At 34.1% G+C, this 23,830-nt stretch overlaps 1 protein-coding gene across 1 annotated transcript in view; it reads left to right on the top strand.

Annotated features, from left to right (window-relative positions):
• The window catches only part of CFAP54 (cilia and flagella associated protein 54), a 105,042-nt gene that overhangs the window by 60,408 nt on the left and 20,804 nt on the right, over positions 1-23,830 (top strand). Inside the window, 15 exon segments of the mRNA XM_033058448.2 lie at positions 433-630; positions 1,514-1,601; positions 3,192-3,398; positions 4,534-4,600; positions 6,441-6,623; positions 9,069-9,155; positions 10,151-10,273; positions 11,158-11,211; positions 12,514-12,730; positions 13,111-13,205; positions 14,706-14,875; positions 20,008-20,110; positions 21,518-21,656; positions 22,589-22,746; positions 22,942-23,127. Of these exon segments, the coding sequence (XP_032914339.2) occupies positions 433-630; positions 1,514-1,601; positions 3,192-3,398; positions 4,534-4,600; positions 6,441-6,623; positions 9,069-9,155; positions 10,151-10,273; positions 11,158-11,211; positions 12,514-12,730; positions 13,111-13,205; positions 14,706-14,875; positions 20,008-20,110; positions 21,518-21,656; positions 22,589-22,746; positions 22,942-23,127 (2,075 nt within the window).

The following is a 23,830-nucleotide window of genomic DNA, read 5'->3' as shown; positions in this document are numbered from 1 at the left end:
TTCTAAATTCAAGTTCTAGTTTCTGATGATTAGAAAAATATAGAATATGAAGTGAAATTTGAAGTTCTATAAACACCAGCTCTAAGCTTTATTTCCTATGATTTGTCTAATAGTTGGATAATAAGTCTTTTGTCATGCAGCTGTGTCACCTGTCTGTTTGCAGCCATACCTCTGTCAGAGCACTGACTGGCAGATCTTCCCAAGTTTATTTTCACTAGCAGAGCACACATCCTTTGGTTACATTGACTAGTGAATTATGTCCAGTAAGTTTAATTAGGAGACACATAGGATTATGGCATAGGAAAGCAAATGGAAATAGGGTACACAGGGATTGTGTATTTGTTTGACTAACATGGTGTGGAAATAATTGGGGCACTAGAAATAGTATAATATTTTTCCAAACTGATCATATAAATCACTTTTCTAATCTAGAAAATGCTGGAAGAGCAATCAGCAGTCATATCTCTTCAAGCAGAAAACTGAAATTTAACGTGGGAGATGAAGTGATATTTCCACTGACACCATGTGACCTTTCTAAAGAAAAATTTAAGGTCTCCAGTATGGTTGAGAGTAGACAAATACCGAAGTCACAGCTTTCAGTAATTATCTCTTCCTATGAACAAACAATAGGTAATTTTTTTTCATAAATTTCTGCTTACAGCTAAGAAGTAACAACATTCTGCCTATCTGTGTTTATATATGTTTATCCCATTGTTATTTTTCCTCTGTCAGACAGCTGTAACTGTCTCAAGGCTGGTTTCCAGGAATATACAACCTTCTTCCTCTTGATTGAGGAAATCTGCATTAGATCCTAAACAAGCTATTAGCTGGTTCATAATTTCTAGTTATCTCATTTTATGAAAAAGCATTACTTCAATGGTGTTATGCTGATTAATCCCTAATTCAGAATTTGATTTAATATTTAGCAAATTCACTTTAATTCCATGACAGTTTTTTTTCCCCTAGCAGACAGACTTTTCAGATTCTGTGCATTTGAATATGTGACCTAGTTACTTGGCTTCCATCTTACATTCTGGTATGGCTTTACTCATACAGCTCCTCACTACTACCTGTTCTTGCTGAATGACTAAACAGGTCAAGTGTACTAGGTCAACAGATGGTCCTAAATGGTTTTATTTGCAGCACAGGTTCCAAAAATGAGACTGTGAGAGTGTTACTGTGCTGTATGAAGGCAGAGTTGTTTAGCAGGGCCAATGACCTGCTTTCTAGTTTATCTTGTGAACAAGAAGAAATTGGAGAGGTCTGAAAAAACAAAAATACAAAAGATTTGGTAAAGGGGTCTGTATATCTTATTTTTGCTTTCAAAGTTAGTTGAAATAAGAAATGGTACATTTGAAGGTAAAATATATAAAACAAATAAATTTGAAAAATATTTATGCATTGAATTACATGTGAATTCATGTCTACTCATGCCAAATTTGTTCAAGGCTCAGTAATCGCTTTAATGGTATGGCAATTTTTTTTTTTTTAATTGATGAAAAATAAATTACAGGAATCCTTGAAATGAATAAACAGACAGATCTCAAGGTACAGGCTCTACATGAACTTGGAAATCTTCACTTTTATTCTGGAAATAAAAGGTAAATAGTTCAAAAGAGCACAGTTTCATTTTTTTTGATTGTCAGTCCTATACCCCTCAACTGTCTTGTAAATTCTTCTGCTGTCCACTAGTCTATATAACTTCTTTCATCTTAATATTTCACTTAATATTAGGTATTCTTTGAGAGGGCTTTTTCCCATACATTTTTTATTTTTCTCAGCTACCTAATTGCCATTAAGCAAATAATAATGCATTTTTGTGCTTTTAAGAAGTAATGTCTACAGTTTGATGATTTGAGTCCCAATAAGTGTCTTGATGAGGCCCCAAATCTCCCCCCAAATCCCCTAAAAATGGCCCCAAAGTCCCTCCAAAATGGCCACAAATCTCCATAAAATTCCCCAGAAAAACCCCCAAATTCTCCCCCATATCCTCCCCCAAATCCCCCAAAAATGGCCCCAAATCACCTTAAAATTTCCCAAAGAAAACTCCAAAATCAGCCCCAAATATGGCCCACAAATCAGCATTAAAAGGGCTTGAAATTCAACTGGAAAATGCCCCCAAATTGCCCAAAATTAGCCAAAAAATGGCCCTAAAATTTCTCCCCAAATCCCCCTAAAATTCCCCCCAGAATGGGCCCAAAATCCTGCAAAAATGGTCCCAAATTCCCTTTAAATGTCCCCAAAATCACCCCAAAAATGGTCTCAAAACCCCTCAAAAATCCCCAAAATTCCCCGGAAAAAAACCAAAAAATCCCCTCAAAAATGCCCCTAAATCCTCCCTCCAAGCCCCAAAATGGCCCTAAAATCCCCCTAAAATTCCCCCAAAAAAGGCCCTAAAATCCCACAAAAATGACCTCAAAAATCCCCAAAATTCCCTGAAAAAAACCCCCCAAAATCCCCTCAAAAATGTCCCTACATCCCCCCACAGAGCCCCCAAAATGACACCAAAGTCACCCCAAATTGCCCTAAAATTCCCCCAAAAAAGGTCCCGAATTTCCCAAAGAAATCCCCAAAATCAACCCCAAATATGACCTGAAAAACAGCACTAAAAGGGCTTCAAATTCAACTGGAAAATACCCCAAAACTGGCCAAAAAATGGTCCTAAAATTCCCCCTAAAGTGGCCCCAAAATCCCTCCAAATCCCCTAAAAATGGCCCCAGAGTCCCACCAAAATGGCCCCAAAACGATCACAAATCCCCCTAAAATTCCTCCAAGAAAACCCCAAAATTTTCTTCAAAATCCCCCAAAAATTCCTCTGAAAAAAGTCCAAAAATCTGACACAATGGACCCAAAATCCCCCAAAAATTTCCCGAAAAAATGCCCTCCAATCCCCCCAAATGGCGTCAACAATGGACCCAAAATCCTGCCCTAATCTCTCTAAAATTCCCCAGAAAAGCCCCCAAATTCCTCCCCAAATGCCCCCAAATTGTACCCAAATGGCCCCAAAATTTCCCAAAGAACGCCCTAAAATTATGTTATATATATTTTTTTTTTTATGTTGTAGAACTGTATTTCAGTTTGTGACCCAGTCAGAATTAGTTAAATCTCAGGCAATAAAGGAAAAATGAAGCAGGACTTATCTTCCACTTTGGAAAATGTCAGCAATATGATGGTATTTTTTTATGTTACAGAGCTGCTTTTAAATATTGGTGTCAAGCCCTTGATGAAACACTCAACATTGCTGATGCTCTTAACACCTGGGAAGAGTTAATTTTTCCAAAAGATGCTACAGACTGCTTTGCAATTGGAAGATCAACTGAAATGAGTCAGAAATTTCTTTCTCAGGCTGGAGCTTGGGGATGTTTACATGCAGCAGTCTTAGTGGCTAAGATAGCTCAGTAAGTATCTCACCCATATAAGTATTTTTATAGTATTTTAAAGAAATTGCTCATCCAAGATATGAGGCAAGTTCAAATTAATTAAAAACCAATAATGAGTTGTTACAAAAAAGACTCATCAAAAGCAGAGGAATTTTTCCTTTCAGGGAGAAATTTGTTCCCTTAGAGAATGTTGTTTTTACCTTTTCTTGAGTGCTCATCTTTGATCATAAATGCAGGTCATATTAATAGCACTGTAAAATATCTATAAGCCAAGGTAGCTTTGCAAGTGCTACCATGGGTATTTCAGGTTGAAGTGGCATTGCTACACTTAGAATTAGCACCCAAAAGGAAAAGGAGTGAGTTTAACTTGATTATAAATGACAGCTCTTCTAAGTCTGAGCTGCGGTTCAGTCTCAGGTCTAATTAGGCGAGACCAAATCCCTAGCTGCTTTTACAGGTGTTTGGGGCACCTATTTTCTGCACTGCATACTATCCCTTCGCTGCTAATGCATCCATTCCAAATCCTGGCAGGATTTGAAGGGAGCTGTCCTCCTGGCTTCTCCCTCAGGTGGTTCTTTTGTGTTTAGACCTCACTTGGACTGTTAAACTTCTTTCAAGTTGCTCATTCTACAGCAGCTTAGTCACACACTGTAAAATGCAGATTAAAGGATTCTAATATTGAAGTAAAGATTTCTAGGATTGTTGATCATAGGACTACCCTGCTACCATAATGGTTTAAGTCTCTGATGAGGTACTGTGTGGGAATCATTAAATTTAGCTAGGCACCTGCCATGTTAAAATCCATGTGCTAGTTATCTTAAGCTTCTTTTATGGAAAGAGTATACACTTTAAAGTGTGAGTTGCTTTATCTGCTATATCTTTTTAGTTTTGTGTGAGATGGAGTTTGCCCTTAGATTTGCCTGTGTTTTTCCTTTAAGTTTGAAGATAATCTAGACAACTCCCTTTGTCTGTTTCTGGTCAAGTGCTTCTTTGCACGGTGTGGCCGAGCACCTATTTAAAAACAGGCAGTTGTTTTCCAGTAGGAGAAACATCTAGATTGTGTTAGTGTTACTATCACATTAGACTAAAAACTCAAAGATTTTAGTAATTTATATTGATAGGTACATTTGTATTATTATTTGTTGTACTTTAGGTATATAACAACATCACAGATGAGATTAAGAACAAAATACTGCTATTTTTCTGCGCTACTTTTTAAGGTAAGAATGCATTTTCAGTTCAAATTCATGAAGTTAACAAACTGCTTCTAAAATGACCCTCTGTTAAAATAATTCTCTTTTTGTTTTGTTTCTCTTTGGTTGTAAAGGAAAAATGGAGGTAAGAGGTAGTCAACAGTTTATGCATATTAGAGACAGTATTTTTATTCTTTGTTTTTTAACATTTTTTCTGTATTATAGCCTAAAAGTTATCACTTCAATAGGAGGCAAGAGTGTCTCAGAGAAAAAATACTGAAAAGGGAAGATGACTAAAACATTTGATAGTCAAATGTATTTTTCTTCTCTTGAAGTATTCTGCTCAGGAGGAGCTGGATGGCATCAACAACAGCAGAGTTGCTCTCTTTTAGATCTGTAGAATCTTCACAGTTGTCTTAAATTTTCAACCAAGACCACAGACTCTTCAGAAAATAAATTTTTGAATCTTTTTAGCACTGAAAAATATTAGTTTGTAGTACTGAAATCTCAGCTCTATAATAAGTTTTCTCTGAAACCAGAGGATATTAAAAAATGATCCAGTTTCACTTACAAAGAAAACAAGATCATTAAAATTAAGTTTGCAGACTTTCAGAAAAAATACCTATATAGAGGGGAAAAAAAATTCAGTTTACTTTTAAATGGAAGTTAAGATGCCAGTAGCAAAAGTAGTACAGGAAAATAAACTGCAAGTACTCTGCCAGTGATACTCTCCTGGGATCAATGATTTCTCATCCCATTGTGGCTTCAGGAAGTTATTTAGCTTCTTCCAAAACCAAGCAATGACACTGTCTGATATCTTGTGTCATGATTGTGACTATGGGACCTGTCCTAGGCCTCATTGGAAAACTTGCTAAGTTCACCAAAGGGAGAACAGGTTGAAGAATCAAAGGTAAAGGAGGATTTTTACTTGCTTCTGGCACTGTAATTGCTGAACAATTACAAAGCTGAACAACGGTGATTCCTCTTTTCAACAGAAATGGTAGCAAGCATTTGTTCCAGTTGTATAACAGTAGAAATAATTGTGACTTGACTGAAGTAGGTCTGATATTAATTGGGATAGAAGCAGCTTGCAGGGTGATTGTCTTGGAAAATATAATCAATTACTGTCATTGTACTGCAAGAAGTTCAAACCATAATTTGTTCCTTGAATTGGAAAGCTTTTATAACCTTGTTTAAATTCCACCTCTGGTGTAGGCTTTAGGCTTGTTAATATCTCAGATCTGAGTGTAAATGCAAATTTCTCTAGCATATCATTGCTAATTACACCAAGATAAACACAATTGGGAAGGAATATCCAACATCAGATACAATGTTAGCATTCTTCCCTTTTGAGAGAGAACATTTAAATTATTTCCCTGAATTTCATATTAGTTTTTCGTTATATGATTTAAGCTGTGCTAGCTGACCTAGTTAAAGGTGGAACTAGAGTGAAACAAGCTTTTAACTGGCTTTAAAGTCAGCAACTCTCCCAGAAATTATTAAATTTCATATTAGTTTTTAGTTACATGATTTAAGCTGCACTAGCTGATAAGCTGCACTACCTGACCTAGTTAAAGGTGAAACTAGAGTGGAACTAGCTTTTAACTGGCCTTAAAGTCAGCAACTCTCCCAGAAATGATGGGAGATATACTGTCCTTAGACTATTTGCAGCTATTTTATTTCTCCATCAATTTCACACATAAAACATTTTCTCTAAAAATATTTTTCAATATTGTGGCTGGAAACAGTTAAATAATTAAGGCATTGATGGAGTTGTGTTTATGAAGTCATTTATGAGGTGGAGTTTATAATGTCTCACTAATAGCTGTACAACTTTTCAAAACTAATTCACTGTTTTTACTTTCAGACCCTGTTTAGAGCTTCTCTTCCACATCCAACATCTGACTATGACTTTGTACAATATGAAACAAATATTCTCATTCCTGGTATTGACCTGTTCTCTGATCGCTACAGAGCTGATATGTCTACTGTAGTTGCAAGTCTGAATTTCATTATGTCTGAATTACATTGTGCAAAACAAAATTTAATAGTAAGTATTATTTTTATGCTCCGGAAATGATTTTTAAGATGTCTAGTCTTACTTATTTGTCTGGGTTGTACTTATATCTCAGAACCTTCAGCAAAATACCCCTATGGCTAGGTTGTGTCGCTTAAAACAAGGTATGGCTTGTTGCACACATGTTTTAGAAGGCACAGGAATTTTTTTTTTGTTTTGGAAGAGGACAACACATGGTTCATTTAGCTTAGGCATTTTAGAGGAAATTTTCTATTATATACTACTTAAAATACACTATACAGAAAAATACTTTAAATGCAGTATGTCCAGAATGCTTTCAATACTTTAACTTCCAGTAGATGAAAATCCCTTCTGCCTTTCTCTTTTTCGTGTTCTCTTATTCCTCTGTATGAAGTGTTTTTATAACTTCCCTCCTATGCTGGTCGTGTTCTTATTTCCTCCATTTAATGTCTTACCATTTCCACTTTAATCCAGCTTCCTTCAATGCTGTTGTGCTGTACATTAGAATAAATAGATCGAATTGATTACTAGTATGGAAAAAGGGGCAATGCTCTCTTTTTTCTAGTTTGATCCTGTATGCACTAACAGAATTTCCTGTCAGGTGATAATTTTATACCTCTGTAAATCACATGACAGAAAACTCTCCAAATGGAAAAGCAGGTAGATTTTTCCAGCTTTGATGAGTTGAATCCACTTATGGCAAGGTCCTGCAAGGGGCAGAATCAATGCTGGGGAGGGAGAAAGATCTCAGGGCTGGCAGCAGGGAGTAACAAAGGTTAGGAGGTGGAGATGGAAGAGGAGTTAGAAAGATGTCAGCCCTTTTTGTCAGCAAAACATTTGTTGGATTGATTTCTTTTGGAACTTTAGGCTGACTCCCATTGTTGCTTCTTCCCATCCTGCTTTACTGGAATTCACTTTGTTATTTAGCTTTGTGGAACTGTCCTTGCTATGGGACATCCAGTAAAATGAAGGAGCAGACAATTACCTGGAGCCAGACTGCTTGCCTCACATGGCTATGCATATTTTTGATGTTTTCTGCACTTTTGCTAGCAGAACATAGATCCAAGTCATGGATCATGGTCAAAGCAATTGCAGTTTTAGCTGAATGAGAGCTTCATTTCCCCTGAATGCTTATTGTGTGGAGATATTTTGGATGGTGGGCGCAAAGTTGATTTGACACTTAAATCAAAATATGTCAAGATTCAAGTTTTATTAAAAATAAAACTTCAAAGACTCATTTTTTTAAACTACTTCAAGTATCAGTAGGAAACTGTCTGGGTACAATTAAAGTATTTGCCTCAAGCATTTGTAATCCAAATTCAGAAGTATTAAGCTACATTATGGAAACTTAAAGTGAATTTGACAAAAAATCTAACAATGCTGTTAGCATTTTCTAAGCTTGGGGACATTTTAAAGTGAAGAAAAATGTAAAAGCTGAACAGTAATTAAATTCTGGAAGTTCTTTCATTTTCAATAAACACATAAATCTGTAGGAAATAATCTGCTTTTTCTGAAATATTGTATAACAATAGATCATAGAGTCATAGAATGTTCAGGGTTGGAAGAGACATTGAAAGATCATGTAGACCCAACCTCCCATGCCAAGGACAGGATGCCTCCCACTAGACCAGGTTGTTCAACACCCCATCCAACCTGCCCTTGAACACTTGCATGGTTGGGGCATCCACAAGTTCACTGGGTAACCTTCTCCCGTGTCTCACCATCTTCACAGTAAAGAACTTCCTCCTGATATGTAACCTAAATTTCCCCTCTTTCATTTGTACCCATTACTCCTGGTCCTATCACTACAGTTCCTGATGAAGAGTTGCTCTCCAGCTTCCCTGTAGGCCCTCTTCAGATACTCGAAGGATATACAGTGTCTCTATACTTTAATAGAGCTCAATTTAAAAATGGTTTTTTTGTTAGTTGTCCCTACAAAAAATTTTTAATTTAGAATGAATGTAAGTAAATTTGTCAATAAGTCTCACCACCATCCACTTTATTTTACAACTGGTTTAATTTCACTTAGTTGCAGGACTTAATTGTGTTTATTTTAAAAAGCTTGCAGAATTCTATTATTCTGTTAGTTATATTGAAAAAAATATGGCATCAAAATTTAGTTTTAGAAATCCCTTGTGTCAACCTCTTTTTGGTAAGTTTACTCAGTAATGGTGTAGTAAAAGACTCCACCTTAAACACAGAGAATAATTTGGACAAACTTCACTTCCTGCATTGTGAATCACATATAAGGTAGTATCAAGGGTTAGCTTTAGCTAACTGAAGAACTTTTTAACACATCAATATTTCAGAAAGCATAAGAGAAATAGTGATGGTGTGTGATGGTCAAAGCAGTAATCTTATGTTATCTATATACTTTTGATATGTGATTGCAATGTGTATTTCCATAATTGTACCCTGTATGATGTTATAGCTGCATGACCCACTATTTTGCTACAGATTTTACCTCTGTTCACATTATACCAATATATTGTATCTGAGATTTGTAAGGACCCGGCTAAATGTATTGAAGGAAGAATACTCAAGGTAATCAAATAGACTTTCTCAAAACACATTGTTTTTCAAGTAAGTTTGAAAAACATTAAATTCTTTGTTAAATGTAGTCAATTAAATATTCATATGTTTCTATTATTAAAAATAATGCTTTAAAGTTCAGCTGTTGCTTAGTGTTTTGCAGCACAGCAGATGGTAGGGATCCTTTCTAAATGTAATTATTATTTATATTCTCAATTTCAATAGCATGCAGAGTTATTTACAGAGTTTTACTGTAAATTTCCTACATAGTCTGTTGAGTGCCTCTATAAATTCTTTCTACTCTGTATTTAATGAAGGGGAGGTTTTCCTTCTTTGGTCCATACTTCTCATTTGGTAATTTTTATCTTGTTCCATTTTTCTTTTAAATGTTTTCTTAAGTACAAGACATGAATGGCCATTTTTCCCTCAAATGTTTACCTCTGGATTTGTTCTTACTATAATGGTAGAATAAGGTTCCATGAAATTTAGGAACAGATTTTTGTCTTTTAACTAATATTCACCTTTGTTTTTGTTGTTGTTTAAATAATTTGTGAGTTTTGGGTTTTTTTAAAGACATCTAAGTATCAAAAGCTCGTAAGAGTATTAAGAGTCAAAGTGATATTGGTTTTAGATATTTTCAGGAAATGCTGATATGGGTTAGGTAGAGTAGCTCAGTACTATAAGACTAGGATGTGTAAAATCTATGAAACAGATTTTGATAAGGGGCTGATATTGGACAGGCAGGCAAAACTCTTACCAGATGAAGCAAGTTCTTTCCTTTTGTCAGGAGTAAGTTTTTAAAGAATTTGATTTTAAAAGAGAAAGACTCATCTTTGAAATTATTCACTATAATATATGAAAGATTACTTTCCATTAAAGATCATTCTCCATCAATGTACTATTCTGGTAGCCAAATCTATTTGAAAATTACCTTTAAATACAGTTTATTTTGAACGAGAAAAATAATAAATAACATTCAAATCAAAGGCTTTGTTATTTTTTCATAGATTAAAGTACTTGCAGATATAGGATTTTTTACGGAGGCCTTTCATGAACTGTTTTTGCTTATTTTGGGAGAGAGAATTCCATGGAAAATACCAGCGGGATACAAATATACCGAACAAATGCAGGTAAACTCCAAAAAGTATGACATTGAACTGTAACAATCCATTTTCTTCATGAAACTCACATACTCCATACCTGCAAGTTGTTAAACATTCCTAAGAAATTCCTAAATTTCTTTCAAAAGATGAATCAAATAGTAGGCTTTGGATGACATTAAAATCTCTCACTAAACAGCGGAAACAAAAATCAATTTTGAAACGTGTTTTATACACTGAGTACTGCAGATTCTACTGAAGAAAACACAATTTGTGATTTCATATGCAGGCATGAAAAGTACAGATAAAGCTGATATGGGGTCTTGGTCCCTGGGGAGTGGGGGCAGCCTCAGGAGATGCTGGGCCATAAGAGCTATTGCTGCTCACAGAGCCTTGACACTCACATCACCCCAGGTCAGTTTGATTTTCCCTCTGCCTGGTCATTAATGTTTTACAGGGGTTGGTAGCTGTTAGCAATTGACCTGGACTTTTGTCTTACCTGTGAGCATACCTAGGCAGGCAGATCAGGCTATTGGGTAAGCCTCCCCTATAACCATCCTTTCCTTGTTTCTAAAGCACATACCAAAATAACCTAATGATTTAATCCTGGATGAATGCAATCAAGGTCTCCCTTATACGATTGGGGCTTTTGGGTAGGTGACATGACAAAAGGCTTCTGGACAGAGCACCAGGTGAAATTCAGCATGAAAATTTCATCACTAAAAGCACTGTCAAGCATTGGACAAGCTTCATGCTTGCTTTCTTTACTCTGTGTTGCAGACAGTGGAGCAGAGCCAATTGAGTTGAATGAGCTGAATCAAAGGGATATTTAAATCCTCCCACCTCTGTTAACTTATTGGTTTTATATTCATATTGTAACACATTAATTTCTTTTGGTTTTGTCCATTTTACAGGCCTTACAGAAATTTGATTCTTCAAAACCTCTCTTGACTGTTCCAAATTTGAAGGTAAAAAAACCCTGAAAGAGTAAATGTCTTACGCTATACATAAATATTTATTTCTCTGTCTTAAGATAGGAATTATCCAGTTCAGAAAATATCCTTGTGATTATTAAAAAGTCCAGTAAATAGAAGCCATTATTCTCAATGGATTACTATTTCCTAAATTTTAAATTTTATGGCTGACCTCTTATGGGAAGGGCAACTGCCATTTTCACCGTTTTTCAGATGGAGATCTAATATGTACAAATCTGTGGCATTTCTTTGCAAAACACACCAGTGGAATTATTCAGGCTTTGTTGTGATATGGAAGGTCAAGTGTTTATCCTGCTAAAATATTGAGAATGTCAGGCTTTTAATTTTATAATTTCTATCAGTCAGAGTTGCCTTCATAGCTTTGTCCTAATTCAGATGAGGGTTGAAGTCCATTTCTGGGGGAAAAAAAGATTAAAAAGATGACTCTATAAATCAGTAATTTTCTCATTTTATTTAAAATCCCCTATTAATCAATAACTTCTTTTGTATTTTTCTGTTTTAATAATTTCCTTTTAATAACCTTCTCACAGGTGCATTGAGCTGGTAGGGATAGATATTAGCAGAATGTGAAAAAATTGTACCATTAAAACAAATTGGTAAATTAAAACCTCTACTTTACCCCCTCCACTTTTCTTTCTTGTTTACAGCAAGCCTGTGTGTCTCCTACAACAGTTGATATTACAGGATGGAAATGAGAAATGTATCTTTTTATCTCACAAGTTTCTGATTTATTTTGAAGTTGTGCATTATCTTGAGCCTTTGACTTGAACACTTCACAGTACATGTGACGTTGTTACTGGTCTCATGATCTTGCAAATCTATGTAGACTTTCAACTTCTAAATTTATTAATCTAAAGACTATTAAACTCATGATAAAACATGGATGCTATAATGAATGACAAAAAGAGTCTATGAAATATGCTAAAATGATGTGATGCAAAAATTTTTTTCCTTTCTTAACAGCAGACTTTTAGTTGGGATTTTTGAACTACAGATTCACCTACAATGCAGAAAACTAGAACTTGCAGGGTTAATAGTATAACTATATAGATGCACCTTCTCCTGTAAAACCAATCTCTGAGGCTGTAGCAATTGTTGCTAAGGGATGAAGTTTGGAAAAAAAAACCCTTCATTCATAATAAATGAGGATATTGCTAATATTATTCATGTTAATTGTTGATTTGTGTCATTATTAATAGAAGCAGAATATGTCTTGAACAAGAAAAATGTAAAATGTGTCATTTCAAATAATCTGAATTGTTAACCTTCTCGTAGGTACTGGAAGATACATTTAATTGGAGTCTGTCTTTAACAGTGGTGCCACTGTGCACCCAACAAATTATGAATAAATTAACTTTAGCCAAAATGCATCTCATCATTTGTCTTTCTGCCACAATAAATAATATACCTGAAAAAGTTGAAAAAGCTGTATATTCTGTTGACAACATCAGCTTGCCAGAGCCAAACAAAACTACAGCATCAACCTTAAAAGGTAAATATAAGGATGGTGGAAAATTTTATTTATATTGTTTCAAGCATGGGTTTTATTCACTTTTAATTGCATATAAATTATTATGTCATGTTATGAACAATATTAATTTTAAATGTTGCTGAAAAAATCAGTCATTATTGAAATAAGCATTGACTTGTTAAACTTCTTTTATCATTCTTCTATTGTTCTAGTACTACTATTATTTATTATTATTATTAATTAATTATTTATTATTATAATTATTATTTTGTTAATTTTTTTTTTTAATGTTGAAAGTCCCAATTATAAGTGGAGAGAAAAGGTCAGTGTTGTTCAAATTACTGCGAATGCTGTGGTTCTGCATCTGTTATCTGATATTTTATCTGCAATGTATTTGACAGTTGATGCTGATCAGAATTTAAGACAACAGGAACAAAGAGACAGAATGGTGAATCTTGTTGACTGTAAAGATGAACTAAATATAGCCATGCTGAAGGTAATTTTGATTTTTAGGAGAAAAGGATTAAGAAAATGCAGATGCTAATGCCTTCAGTGTAACAGAAATTATGATGAGAGGATGGTATGAAAAAGGAGACAAAAAATTTCTGTTTCTAACTTGACGATAGTCTTAGTCACTCTGCATGAAGTGCAATAATTTTTCATATTTGGTGCATCATTTTTCAAATGATGGGAAATATTTCCACAATCAGATCTCAGTATGACTATTTCAGCATAAAGGGTAAAGACTGAATGGGATTTCAAGATAAAATAATCTCCTTCCAGAGGCTGCCATCTGTAGAACATGTCAGAGACTCTTTGATGGGATAATATGCTATACAAATAAAAAAACATTCTTTACCATTCTCATATGTGAACTATTTCAAATTTTTCATGTTGCTTCTCCTGGTACTTTATTTAGAAGAAAACATGCCACAGCTTATTAGCTTCTTTGTTTGAAGGGGATTGGTGTAGTTGGATTTTGTTTAATTGTATAGTTATGCTTGGCAGTTTCACATGACAAAAAAATCAAAATTAAGGGCTGACATATTCTTCATTCAGAGAGGTCTTCCACTTTGGGATGTACCTACTTCTGGCCATTGTTACAATCACAGTAATGCAAAAAGCGCATCTGGAAAAGGGAGGATGATTTTTTATGGCAATTGGTATAGGTCATACATTAGAAACTTGGAAGTTTTAGTAGAACTCAAAAATTGCAACTTGAAAATAACTCAATTCATTTGAATTGAATAGGGCTCATTTAAGAGGCATAATATATTTCTTACTCTTGATTTTTCTTTGACTATTCTATTATTTTGGAGGGATTTCTATGGCTTGGTTTTTTTGTGATTTTTTTTTTTTTCAAGTGAACTCTGAATTTTGATCAAAGTAATGTATTGGATGATACAAACCTTTAAATTAATTTTTCATTCTGCTGAAAGCTCCACAAGTGAGATTTAATTTAAAATTTACTTCCTTTTAGATGTGTTTTTCACAGCTTCCTACAGATTTGTTGATCAGAAAGACTGTAAATTATAGTTGAACTTTCAGGATACCTACTACACACACAGATGTCAAAAATAGCTAATAAAGGATATAGTAACTTCTTTTGACATTTCTTATGCTGTTTTCAATATTGTATTTATTGTTTAAAATTACTATGCACAGTGAGAAGTACAGTATAAAATTGCCAATTATAGCTATTGGTTAAAGAATGGGAAATTAGTGAGTAACATTTCTAAGCCTTAAAATATGTAGTTAAGCATGCCTGGCAATAGTACAGGCACAGTTAAGATGTTGCTGATTTGAATATAATGATTCTGAAAACCTGAGAAAAACAGAATTACCCACCCCATCCCTATTTATGGGAAAGGCATATTGCACTGAAGTTGATTTATTTTAAGATGTAGTGATAGCAGGCTATACAGAAAAAAAAAATATTTCGAAAGAAAATTTTTATTTACTTTTTGAAATCATACAAGCCTGTGTTCTTCTCTAGGGGATTTTGTTGACAGAAGCTGAAGAAAGTCTTAGCTATCTTCTACAGGACATACAGGAAAAATATGATGGGGACATATCTCGGTATTCTGTGGAAGATTTAGAGGCTATTATTGAGGCCAAACTTGAACTTGCTTGTATTTCTCAGCAAAGGTATCATGCAGCTCTCAGGTAAGTAACACTGTGAACAACCTTATCTTGCACAGCCTTGACCACCAGTGATTAAAAAATAATTTCTTTATTGCTACACCAATATTGTAAATCTTAGTACTTATCTGTAACAACTCCATTAGTATATTTACAAATTTAAGATATATAAGCACTTAATTTTTTTTTTTTTATTATTGCTTTATTTTGCTTTTTACAAGAGATTCAGTCAGCCCAGAGATTCAGTTATGATTTCTCCAAGAGTTGTTTTTATGACAAAGTGTTGTATAAAAACAAAGAAAAAGTTGCAACCTTCATGGTTTTGGTTAAAATCTGGATATGTTAGATCATGTGTGTTCTTATAATTTTAAAGTGTACTACAGAGCCCTAAAGTTATCTCTGAACTACTGAATTCTACCTTGTTCTAGAGTGCCTTGTATTTCTGTCCTAAAGGAACATTTCTTCTTGATGTACTTACAGGTTTCAAATTAAAACATCCTTTTTTTTTTTTTTTTTTTAATTACAGTGATTAAAAAGCATTGAAGTAAACATGAACATGTTAGATTTTAGCAGCATTGGTTATATTGTTAGCAATAGTGTCTAAATATTGTTGTATTATCTCAATGGCTGAATTATCTCTGTGTATCTCTATATATGTGCCTGATAGTCTCTCCAAATTAACATTCCCAACTTCTTCTATGATTTTTTTTTTGAGATTCTGATTTCTTTTCGAGAATTTAATGAAATGACAGGTTTTAATGTTCTTGGAATATACCAGACATACAGAAATATATTAACTCTTCATAGATGTTAAATTCCAAGCATTGTTTTGGTCTTTTACCTAGGAGGATTCATCTGTTTAGCATACAAGTAATTTTATATTAATTTGTGTAAGAAGGATGTTAGTTTAACAATGTATAATTTTATCAGTGTGAAGCTCTTTTTATCTAATATTTTATTAGAGGGAAAAAACTTTGCTAACTAGAGGTGGGCTTACTCAGGCGTATCTATCACCTGCCAGACTAGACTGAGATTTGGTACAATGTAATCAGTATTTGTAATGTTTGTTTGGTCTAATCTAACTAAACACATCAGGATTGCTACAATAAATCTTATATCACAGAAAGCATCAAAAAAGAGAAAAAAATTAACCCCTTCTTTATTGTTAAAATAGTGGTGAAGATTGCTGATGAAGTGGTAGGTGATCATCAGGCCAATAGATAATTCAGTCTTAGTGAGATTTTTTACCCAATTAAAAAAAACCCGGTTTATTCTATGACAAAACAAGCCAACTTCTTTCTCTCTGCTCTCTTAGCTGAGGAAAAACTCTCCAAATCAATACCTTTTACATAGTACAATTTCTTTTGCATTGTTATGGTGCAGCAATAAAAATAGCAAGGACAGGAGCTTCACAGTGCTGTATAGACTACTGAACTGAAAACAGTAACAGTCTGCAATGTGGTCTTTCCCCCAGGTTTTGTGTATGTTCTTTTAGAAGAAAGCAGTTTCCCAAAAATTCAGGTATTAGGAGTTTAATCATTTAGCAATAATGTCATTAGTGAAGATGCAAAGTAAGAACTTGTAGGTTATTTGTGGACATTTCCCATCGTTAAATATAAATCTATTTTAGTGCTTTTTGAATTAGATTAATTTACTGTAAATTGTCAGGGAGAAATCCACCAGTCACTGACAGTCACCTCATCACACTTTTGAGTGTCCTGAATTTTATAAGGTCACTATACTTATAACCAAGGGACAATATGCACACTTATGAAATATCATCTGTATAATCTTAGCTTGATACTAGGCTTAGTAAAACCTGCTTTAGTGCAGTCCTGTCTCAGACATTCTCATCCTGCTGAACTGGTTCTAGTATATGCAAGACATTTCAACTCAGCAGCCTTCATTTTGCCATGAAGTTTATATCCTAGAGGCTACTTTCTCTGTTGGTTTATAACTTGTCTCAGATTGAAGAAACTTTTTTAGGATATCAAGAATTTTCAATGGATGTCAAGCATTTTATAGATCACTTTTTGTGACTCTCAAATTTTTGATGGGTGTTTATTTAGTGGGTCTTATATATTGATAGTGGTCAGTAGCAAGGGAAAAAACCCATCTGAAAACAAAGAGTTTGGGAGGTTTTAACCTATTTTGCAGTTTTATTGCACTGCCATGGAAACTGCTGATATGTCTGCCTCAGATACAAATGAAACATTTCTTCAGACAGCTGAATGTTTCCTGCCTGCCAGCCTAGAAATCAAACTTTGCATGGTATTACAGAAATTCATCTTTTTTTTTTTCCTTTGGCAAAATGACCTAGTGGTGAAATTGTTATAGTCAGCTGTACTTTCCTATTTTGATCATCTTGTCACTTTCTGATTCAGCTGATAAAAGGATATGTATTTTGTCAGGGGAAATACATAGACACATCAGTCTTGTTGACAGCAGAAGAGGGTCACAAAAATTTCATCAAGGGAAGCTTCTGCATTACAAGCTTCTGTCTTGCAAAAAAATGTATGCTTCAGAATAAATTTATGTATAGGACTAATTCCATTGATCTCAAGGAGAGTACTTACATGGTGTCTGTGCTATAAACATGAGCTTCTTAATTACCCAAATATGTGCTTGTCTGCTTATGTGAATAAATTGTGACTTAAAGCAATGCATATATGAATCTTTGGGCTTATGGTCTATATTTTACTTAAGAAATGTATGTGCAAGCATGTAGGTAAAAATAGCCTTATTTTCATTATTGCTAAATGTTGTCAAGAGCAGTTAACTTGAGGCCGTGGTGCTGATGATTTTAGGTTAATATTTGTTAATAGCCTGTATATGCTCTATGGTGCTCTACTTTCCTCAAGGCATTTGAGATGTGAGAGCATCTCAAGCAATGTTTAAGAAAAGTCAAATTTTGATGTGATTTTAATTTTGATGCCTGGTTTCAGGAGAGAACTATTAAAAAAAGAAAAGTCTTGGGATACATCATTGTATTATCCTTATTTTGTTTGCTTTTATAAGCAAATTCTGTTTCACCTTTTCTGTTGTTAGAGACAAACTTATCATCAAATTCAACATTGATTTATTCTGCTTTCATTTTGTTGCATAAAACTGAGGTAAAGGGATGATGAAGGTGATTCATGAGGATTGAATTCTGTAAGGTAAAAGCCAAGATATTAAGCCAAGATATGGCTTTGGTTCTCATTGTTACTTTGGGGTCTAGTTGTGCTGAATTGATATAATCCATCCAGGCCTGCATCACAAAAACAACAAGGAGGATAGAATCAGAAATGACAGGAAGGCTTTAACTGCTCTTTTATCTTAAAAGGAGGTTATCCATCCTGTGGTTATACATATGTTGACAGAATAACGTGTGTCATCTAGAAGTAGTTCAGCTCTTGTTCAGAATTCTTTGTGCAAGATCTTTGCCTTTGCAACCATTAGTCTAGAACATCTCAAAAGCAGTAAATTCACAGAGACCCTCATTCTGTCTTGCATTAAAAGCTCTTTGCATTGTTCTGGAAGAGTAAAAAGGACCTTAATGTGTTAATAATTATGTTCTATTTTTTAAATATGCTTCATAACAGCCAGTCTCTATGTAAAGAGAGTCTATCTAAAAAGAAGCATAGATAAGAACTTTGGTTACATATTTTTAACAATTAACCTGCTGAAAAAAATCTTTTAAGTGATGAGCTAGACGTACTCTCTGGTAGCTTAGATTTATTAGAAAAATGTTTCTGTGGGCAGAGAACATCTAGACTTGTAAAAAAAGCCCAATAAAACAACCCCCAAAACCAAACTCAAAAACTGTTTTAGAAAAGATGTAGGAAAGTAAAGATTTACAAACACAGAGGAAAATATGCAGTTGGGAGAAACTAATACAAAGAGACATTGATTTTGCCAGTTCTCAGAATATTTTGAGTAGTGTGTTCTCTGGACAACAATTCCTATTATGAAAAAGGTCTTCTTTCTACGATGGCCTCACAGATGTCTTCATATCATCAGATAATTGTATTCACAAAATCTGCTGCTGTAGATACATATTTTTGTACATGTAATGAAAATGGAACATTATAGGAGTGTACCTGAGTGCTTATAAAGACAACAAAAAAAGAAAAAACCCAGTAGTTCATATTTTAAGAAACCTGGCAATATTTTGAGATCCAAGCCCATCATTTTTTGACACATAGGGTTGAATGCTGCACAGTTCTAATGGTGTCTGTATCTTTGAAAGGTGCTGTTCAGAGTTCAGTGCTATCCAGAAAAGAATTTAGGATATGGGGCAGGGAGTACAGTAGATGCAATGCCATGTGATTTTTTACTGGTGAGGTTTTGCCTCATCACCTTGATGGTGTTTACTAAGATCCTGTGAATATTCGGCCATGTGAATTTAACAGAAGGATTAATGCATATTAATGGAAAAGTTTTAAAGAGAAAGGTATTAACTTTAGTTGTGGATGATATAGAACACTTAATATACCTTGTTATTTTCAGTATTTTTAATTTCTAATTTCTGAGAACTTATCCCTGAAGACAGATATTGCCATGGTTGGTCTTGATCTAGTGATTTGACTAGATCTAAAAGTTGGACTTGACAATCTTAGAGGTCTTTGCCAGCCAAAATGATTCTATGATTCTGTGTGTAACTGGAAATTATAATGAAGTTCTGTTTTGATTGCTCCAACAAAATATGATATATTTTAGCTTATATGCTATTGATAGAATAATAGAATCATCAGAGTTGGAAGAGATCTTGAGCTAATCAAGTCCAGTCATCAACCCAGCATCACCACTGTGACCCCTAAACCACTAAATTGTATCACCCAGATCCAGATGCCTCTTAAACTTCTCCAGGCATGGTGATCACACCACCTCCCTGGGAAGCCTACTCCAATGCCTGACCACCCTAGCAGTGGAATATTAGCAGGTTATATCTATTATTGGAAAACCTTTTTCTCTTATTGTTTTTTGTCACTTTCATAATGCAGTGCCCGCAAATTCAGAAAATAGTCTGAGTGTAATCTGCTTTTACTGAAGCAAAAATTGGTAACTGGTGATTTACATCTCTGACATAGTAAAAAATGAAGTATCTATTTTAATAAAATCATAAAGTTGCAAATATACTTAGTATTTTAAAATAATATTTTTCCATACCACAGTATTGCTTTGGCTTTCTCTGCAATTCGACTCCTCCAAGATGCAAAAGTTTTTAGCATGGACGTGGCACATTTTCAAGAAGAAAAGGATGAAAGGGAGTACTTGGTATGTGTGGATATTTGTTTTAAACTTTGCTTTCTTGTATTAAGTGTTGAGGGATTCTCATAATATTAGAATATAGCAGTCGTTTGTATTATGTGGGTACCATTAATCTGGGGAAAAAATTATCTTTGACATGCTTCAGATACTTGCTTGCTTGTAGGTGTTTTCAATGCATCTGTAATCATCACAATAATTTGTATGAGGTTAAGAATTACAGTTTTTATTTCTCTTACTCTCAAATGGCAGCACTGAAAATCTTTTGTTTAAAACCTCCCAAACAAAAAGGAAGTGAAAAACATAGCTATCAGCTGAAAATTTTATATTACTCAGTTAAGGTACTTTAGATTTTCTGATTGGGAACTGAATTCTCTTTTCAAAGAGCCAGATGGACCATTTCATATCATTGCTGTGTTCCACTTGATTTCAGCTGAGTTCTGTTGTGCAGCACATAGGGATTCTGACCTGTGCTTTGGAAAGCCTGTTGGTCACACACCACACAGTCACTCTTGAGTGCAAAGTGAGTCAAACTGACAGAGCAATTGAGCAGTGAGATTTTGCAACGTCTGTTGAGACCGGACTTTCTTGCATTCATTGTAATTATTTTCTGTCTGTGTTGCATATCAGGGGCTTCTGTCTCTCTGCACTTGCTTCTCTCTTTTTTTAGGATGGTCCTGTGGCCAGTAACTGAGCCTTAGGTATTTTTTTCCTCATTTGCATCAATGAGAGTCAGTCATGATGATTTTTTTACAAGTAAAATACAGGTGGCGCATTGTCCAGTGGTTGCTTGCTGAAGCAAATTGTAGAACGTGGCCTGTAGAATTTTATTAATAGAAAGACTTTTTAGAATATATGAAGATAGCATAAAGAGTTGAGCTGAGAATTCTCACAGACACTTGCCATGCTACATTACACTAATATTTGTTTCTAAACACCAGAAACACAAAAAACTAGACATCAAAAACTAAGAATTTTTTTCTAGTCGTTATTGAGGTACCAGATATTAATACTCATCCTGCTCTACCATTAGACTTTTATGTACCTTAGAATTTTGTGTAATGTTCTTGTTTGAGTGGAATAAAATCCAAACTCTTAGAATTATTCTTCATAACAAATATAGTATATAGATATATTTATGGAGTCTCACATAAAAAGTGGTTTAATATTCAGTGCTTAAAATTATTTTATATATTTTAAAATAATAAATAATAAATAATAAAATAATAAATGGCCTCCTGTTATTAAAAATATGTACCTACCCTTCAAATTATCATCTGTTTAGAATGTTACTATTATGTGTAATATATTTGTATTAATTAAATTTATTTTAAACTGATTCTGCCCTGTTACCTTGTTTGTAGTAAAGTATGTTACTCAGAAAGTAACATTTTTCTTGCTTTTGGGACTTATTAGGGGTCCACCACTGAAGGTGTTCAGCTCCCTCCCCACATAACAGCACAAGGGCACGCGAATGCACGTTTGTGGCTGAGGTGTCGAGCAACACTAGTGACTGCACTCGTGACACAGATACATGGTTTTGGTGGTATGAAAGGTACTACACTTACTTGCTTAGATTTTGGGATTATAATGGCCAAATGAGCCTATACAGACACAATTCTGATTCACAGATAAAAATCACTAACATTAATTCTGGGGCTGTATTATCACTGAACCATTATTTTTATTAAGTTCATCCAATCCAATAGGGAAAACATATTTATGAGCACATTCTCTCCTAGAACATGAAATGAGAAAGTATTATATTAATTTTAATTTAATGGTCATTATCTTTTGGTAATTGTGTCTAAAAGTTTTAAATGTTCTAGTGTAATTAAGAAAGTATGGTTGATTTAAAATATGCTGTTGCTGAGGACTTCCGTTTTAAAAGTCTCAAATTTTTTTTTGCTTTCTATATCTCCAATAAATGAAACATCCCTACATAGCTCCTAAAAATGTTCTAAATTATTTTTTTAAAGATTTAAGAGAGATATTGCTAAATGCATTTTTTGAAGTTTGGTTATGAACAAAATGTTTTTTGTTCCTTGGCTCTATGAACAATTCTGATGCTCACTTAAGCATCAAAATCAGTCTAAGTTTGTTGCCAAACTCTTACTTATTCAGTTCTGGATAATTTCCCTGAAGTCTGTTACTATTTTGCAATTTTAACTAAAATCAGATTTTTTAATAAGTAGGACAGAGCTAAAGTACCTTATTATTTATGTTGGTGGCTTGCATAAAAATCATGCATTTGGATGAACTTACACCTAGTTCAGTTTAGAAACTAAGTGTTTTTTCTTTCTTTAAAAGAAATTAAGGAAAAGTAAAGGTAAATTTGACACAAAATTGATGAAATGGTACATGTGCAATGTGGAATTTATAATGTCATATTTTCTGTAACTTTTTAGTGTAGAAATACTTAAGAATGTTAGTACACACAATAGTCTTTTCTGTTGTATTTTTTCTGTTCATATTCTCTTCTTTTAGGAAGTGCTGTGGTGGAACGCAGACAAGTGATAAAAGAAGTTATATTAGAGGCAGAAGCCTTTGGTGATATTGAGACTCAGGCTGAAGTGATGGTGCAAGCTGCTATTCTTGACCTGCGAGAAAAACGTCCTGTGGCAGACATTAAACTTCTTCTGGAGGTTTGAATGCAAAGGAAAAAACTGTTCGCTTTTCTTTGATGTGTTTTTTGTGTAGTCAGAACAGCTGATGGCAGCATTAAATAAGCTTGAAATAGTGTCTTTAAAATAGATTTTTTTTCACTTTTCATGGTTTGTCCTCATAAATAGACAGGAAGATAGTAACTGCTTTGGTTTATGTTGTCTATGTCCAAACAGAAAATCATCAGTTTACTCCAAGAGGATTCATTTATTTCCCTGCCAGCTTCTTTGACTCTTGTGAGAAGTGTGCTTCTGCTGACAGACATACTGCCACTGAAAATACGAGAGGATTCAGAGCATTGCTCTTTGGCAGTGGAACCATTAAACTTGCTTATTTTGTCTCATGAGCTTACCATTAAAGCAGTGAGTACTTGTCAGTGCATTTCCAAATCCTTCCAACAGCCTTAATTATTTATCCTGGAAGCTATTTTACCAGTTATTAAAAAGGGCTCTTCCTAGTAACTGATCAGTTTTATATACATTAGAATAGTGTAAAGAAGGCATTCATCTTACCAAACTCTTTATCTATACTCATCATTCATGCTCACATGTGCAGTCTGGTATTTTCACAGAATTTAAAAATATTGAATAGTTTGAAAATACACACACAGATTTGAAAAAAGAAATAGATATTTTGACTTTTAAAGAGATGCAGAGCACTCACTTATGAGGGACATGTTCATACTCAACACCTCAGGGAGAATGTAGATCTTGTTAAATTCCTAACTCTTAAGCATCCAATAACTTAGCTTTTTGTCTTAGAATAATTTGAATCAGGACAATCTATTTAAAGTAGTATGATATTTTCAGTTGATGGATTGTTACAATTGGTATGAAGAAATATTTTCCATGTAAATATTTAAATATGTAATTAAAAAAAAAATCTAAAGACATGAACTTTGTGAGAGTACTAAACCGTTTACTTATTTGGGATCCAAAAATAGATAGCCATTTCTATTGGAACTCAGTACAGGTTATAGAGAAAAGTTTTTAGATCAAACTCTTTCCTCATATTTTCTAAAGCAGAAGTTTAATCCATTGAAATATTTATTTCCCTAAGTAATAA

This window comes from Catharus ustulatus, chromosome 4 (genome assembly GCF_009819885.2).
Source record: "Catharus ustulatus isolate bCatUst1 chromosome 4, bCatUst1.pri.v2, whole genome shotgun sequence".
Taxonomy (NCBI): Eukaryota; Metazoa; Chordata; class Aves; order Passeriformes; family Turdidae; genus Catharus; species Catharus ustulatus.
The sequence above is the reverse complement of the archived record's forward strand: the minus strand, read 5'-3'. Positions and strand labels throughout refer to the sequence as shown.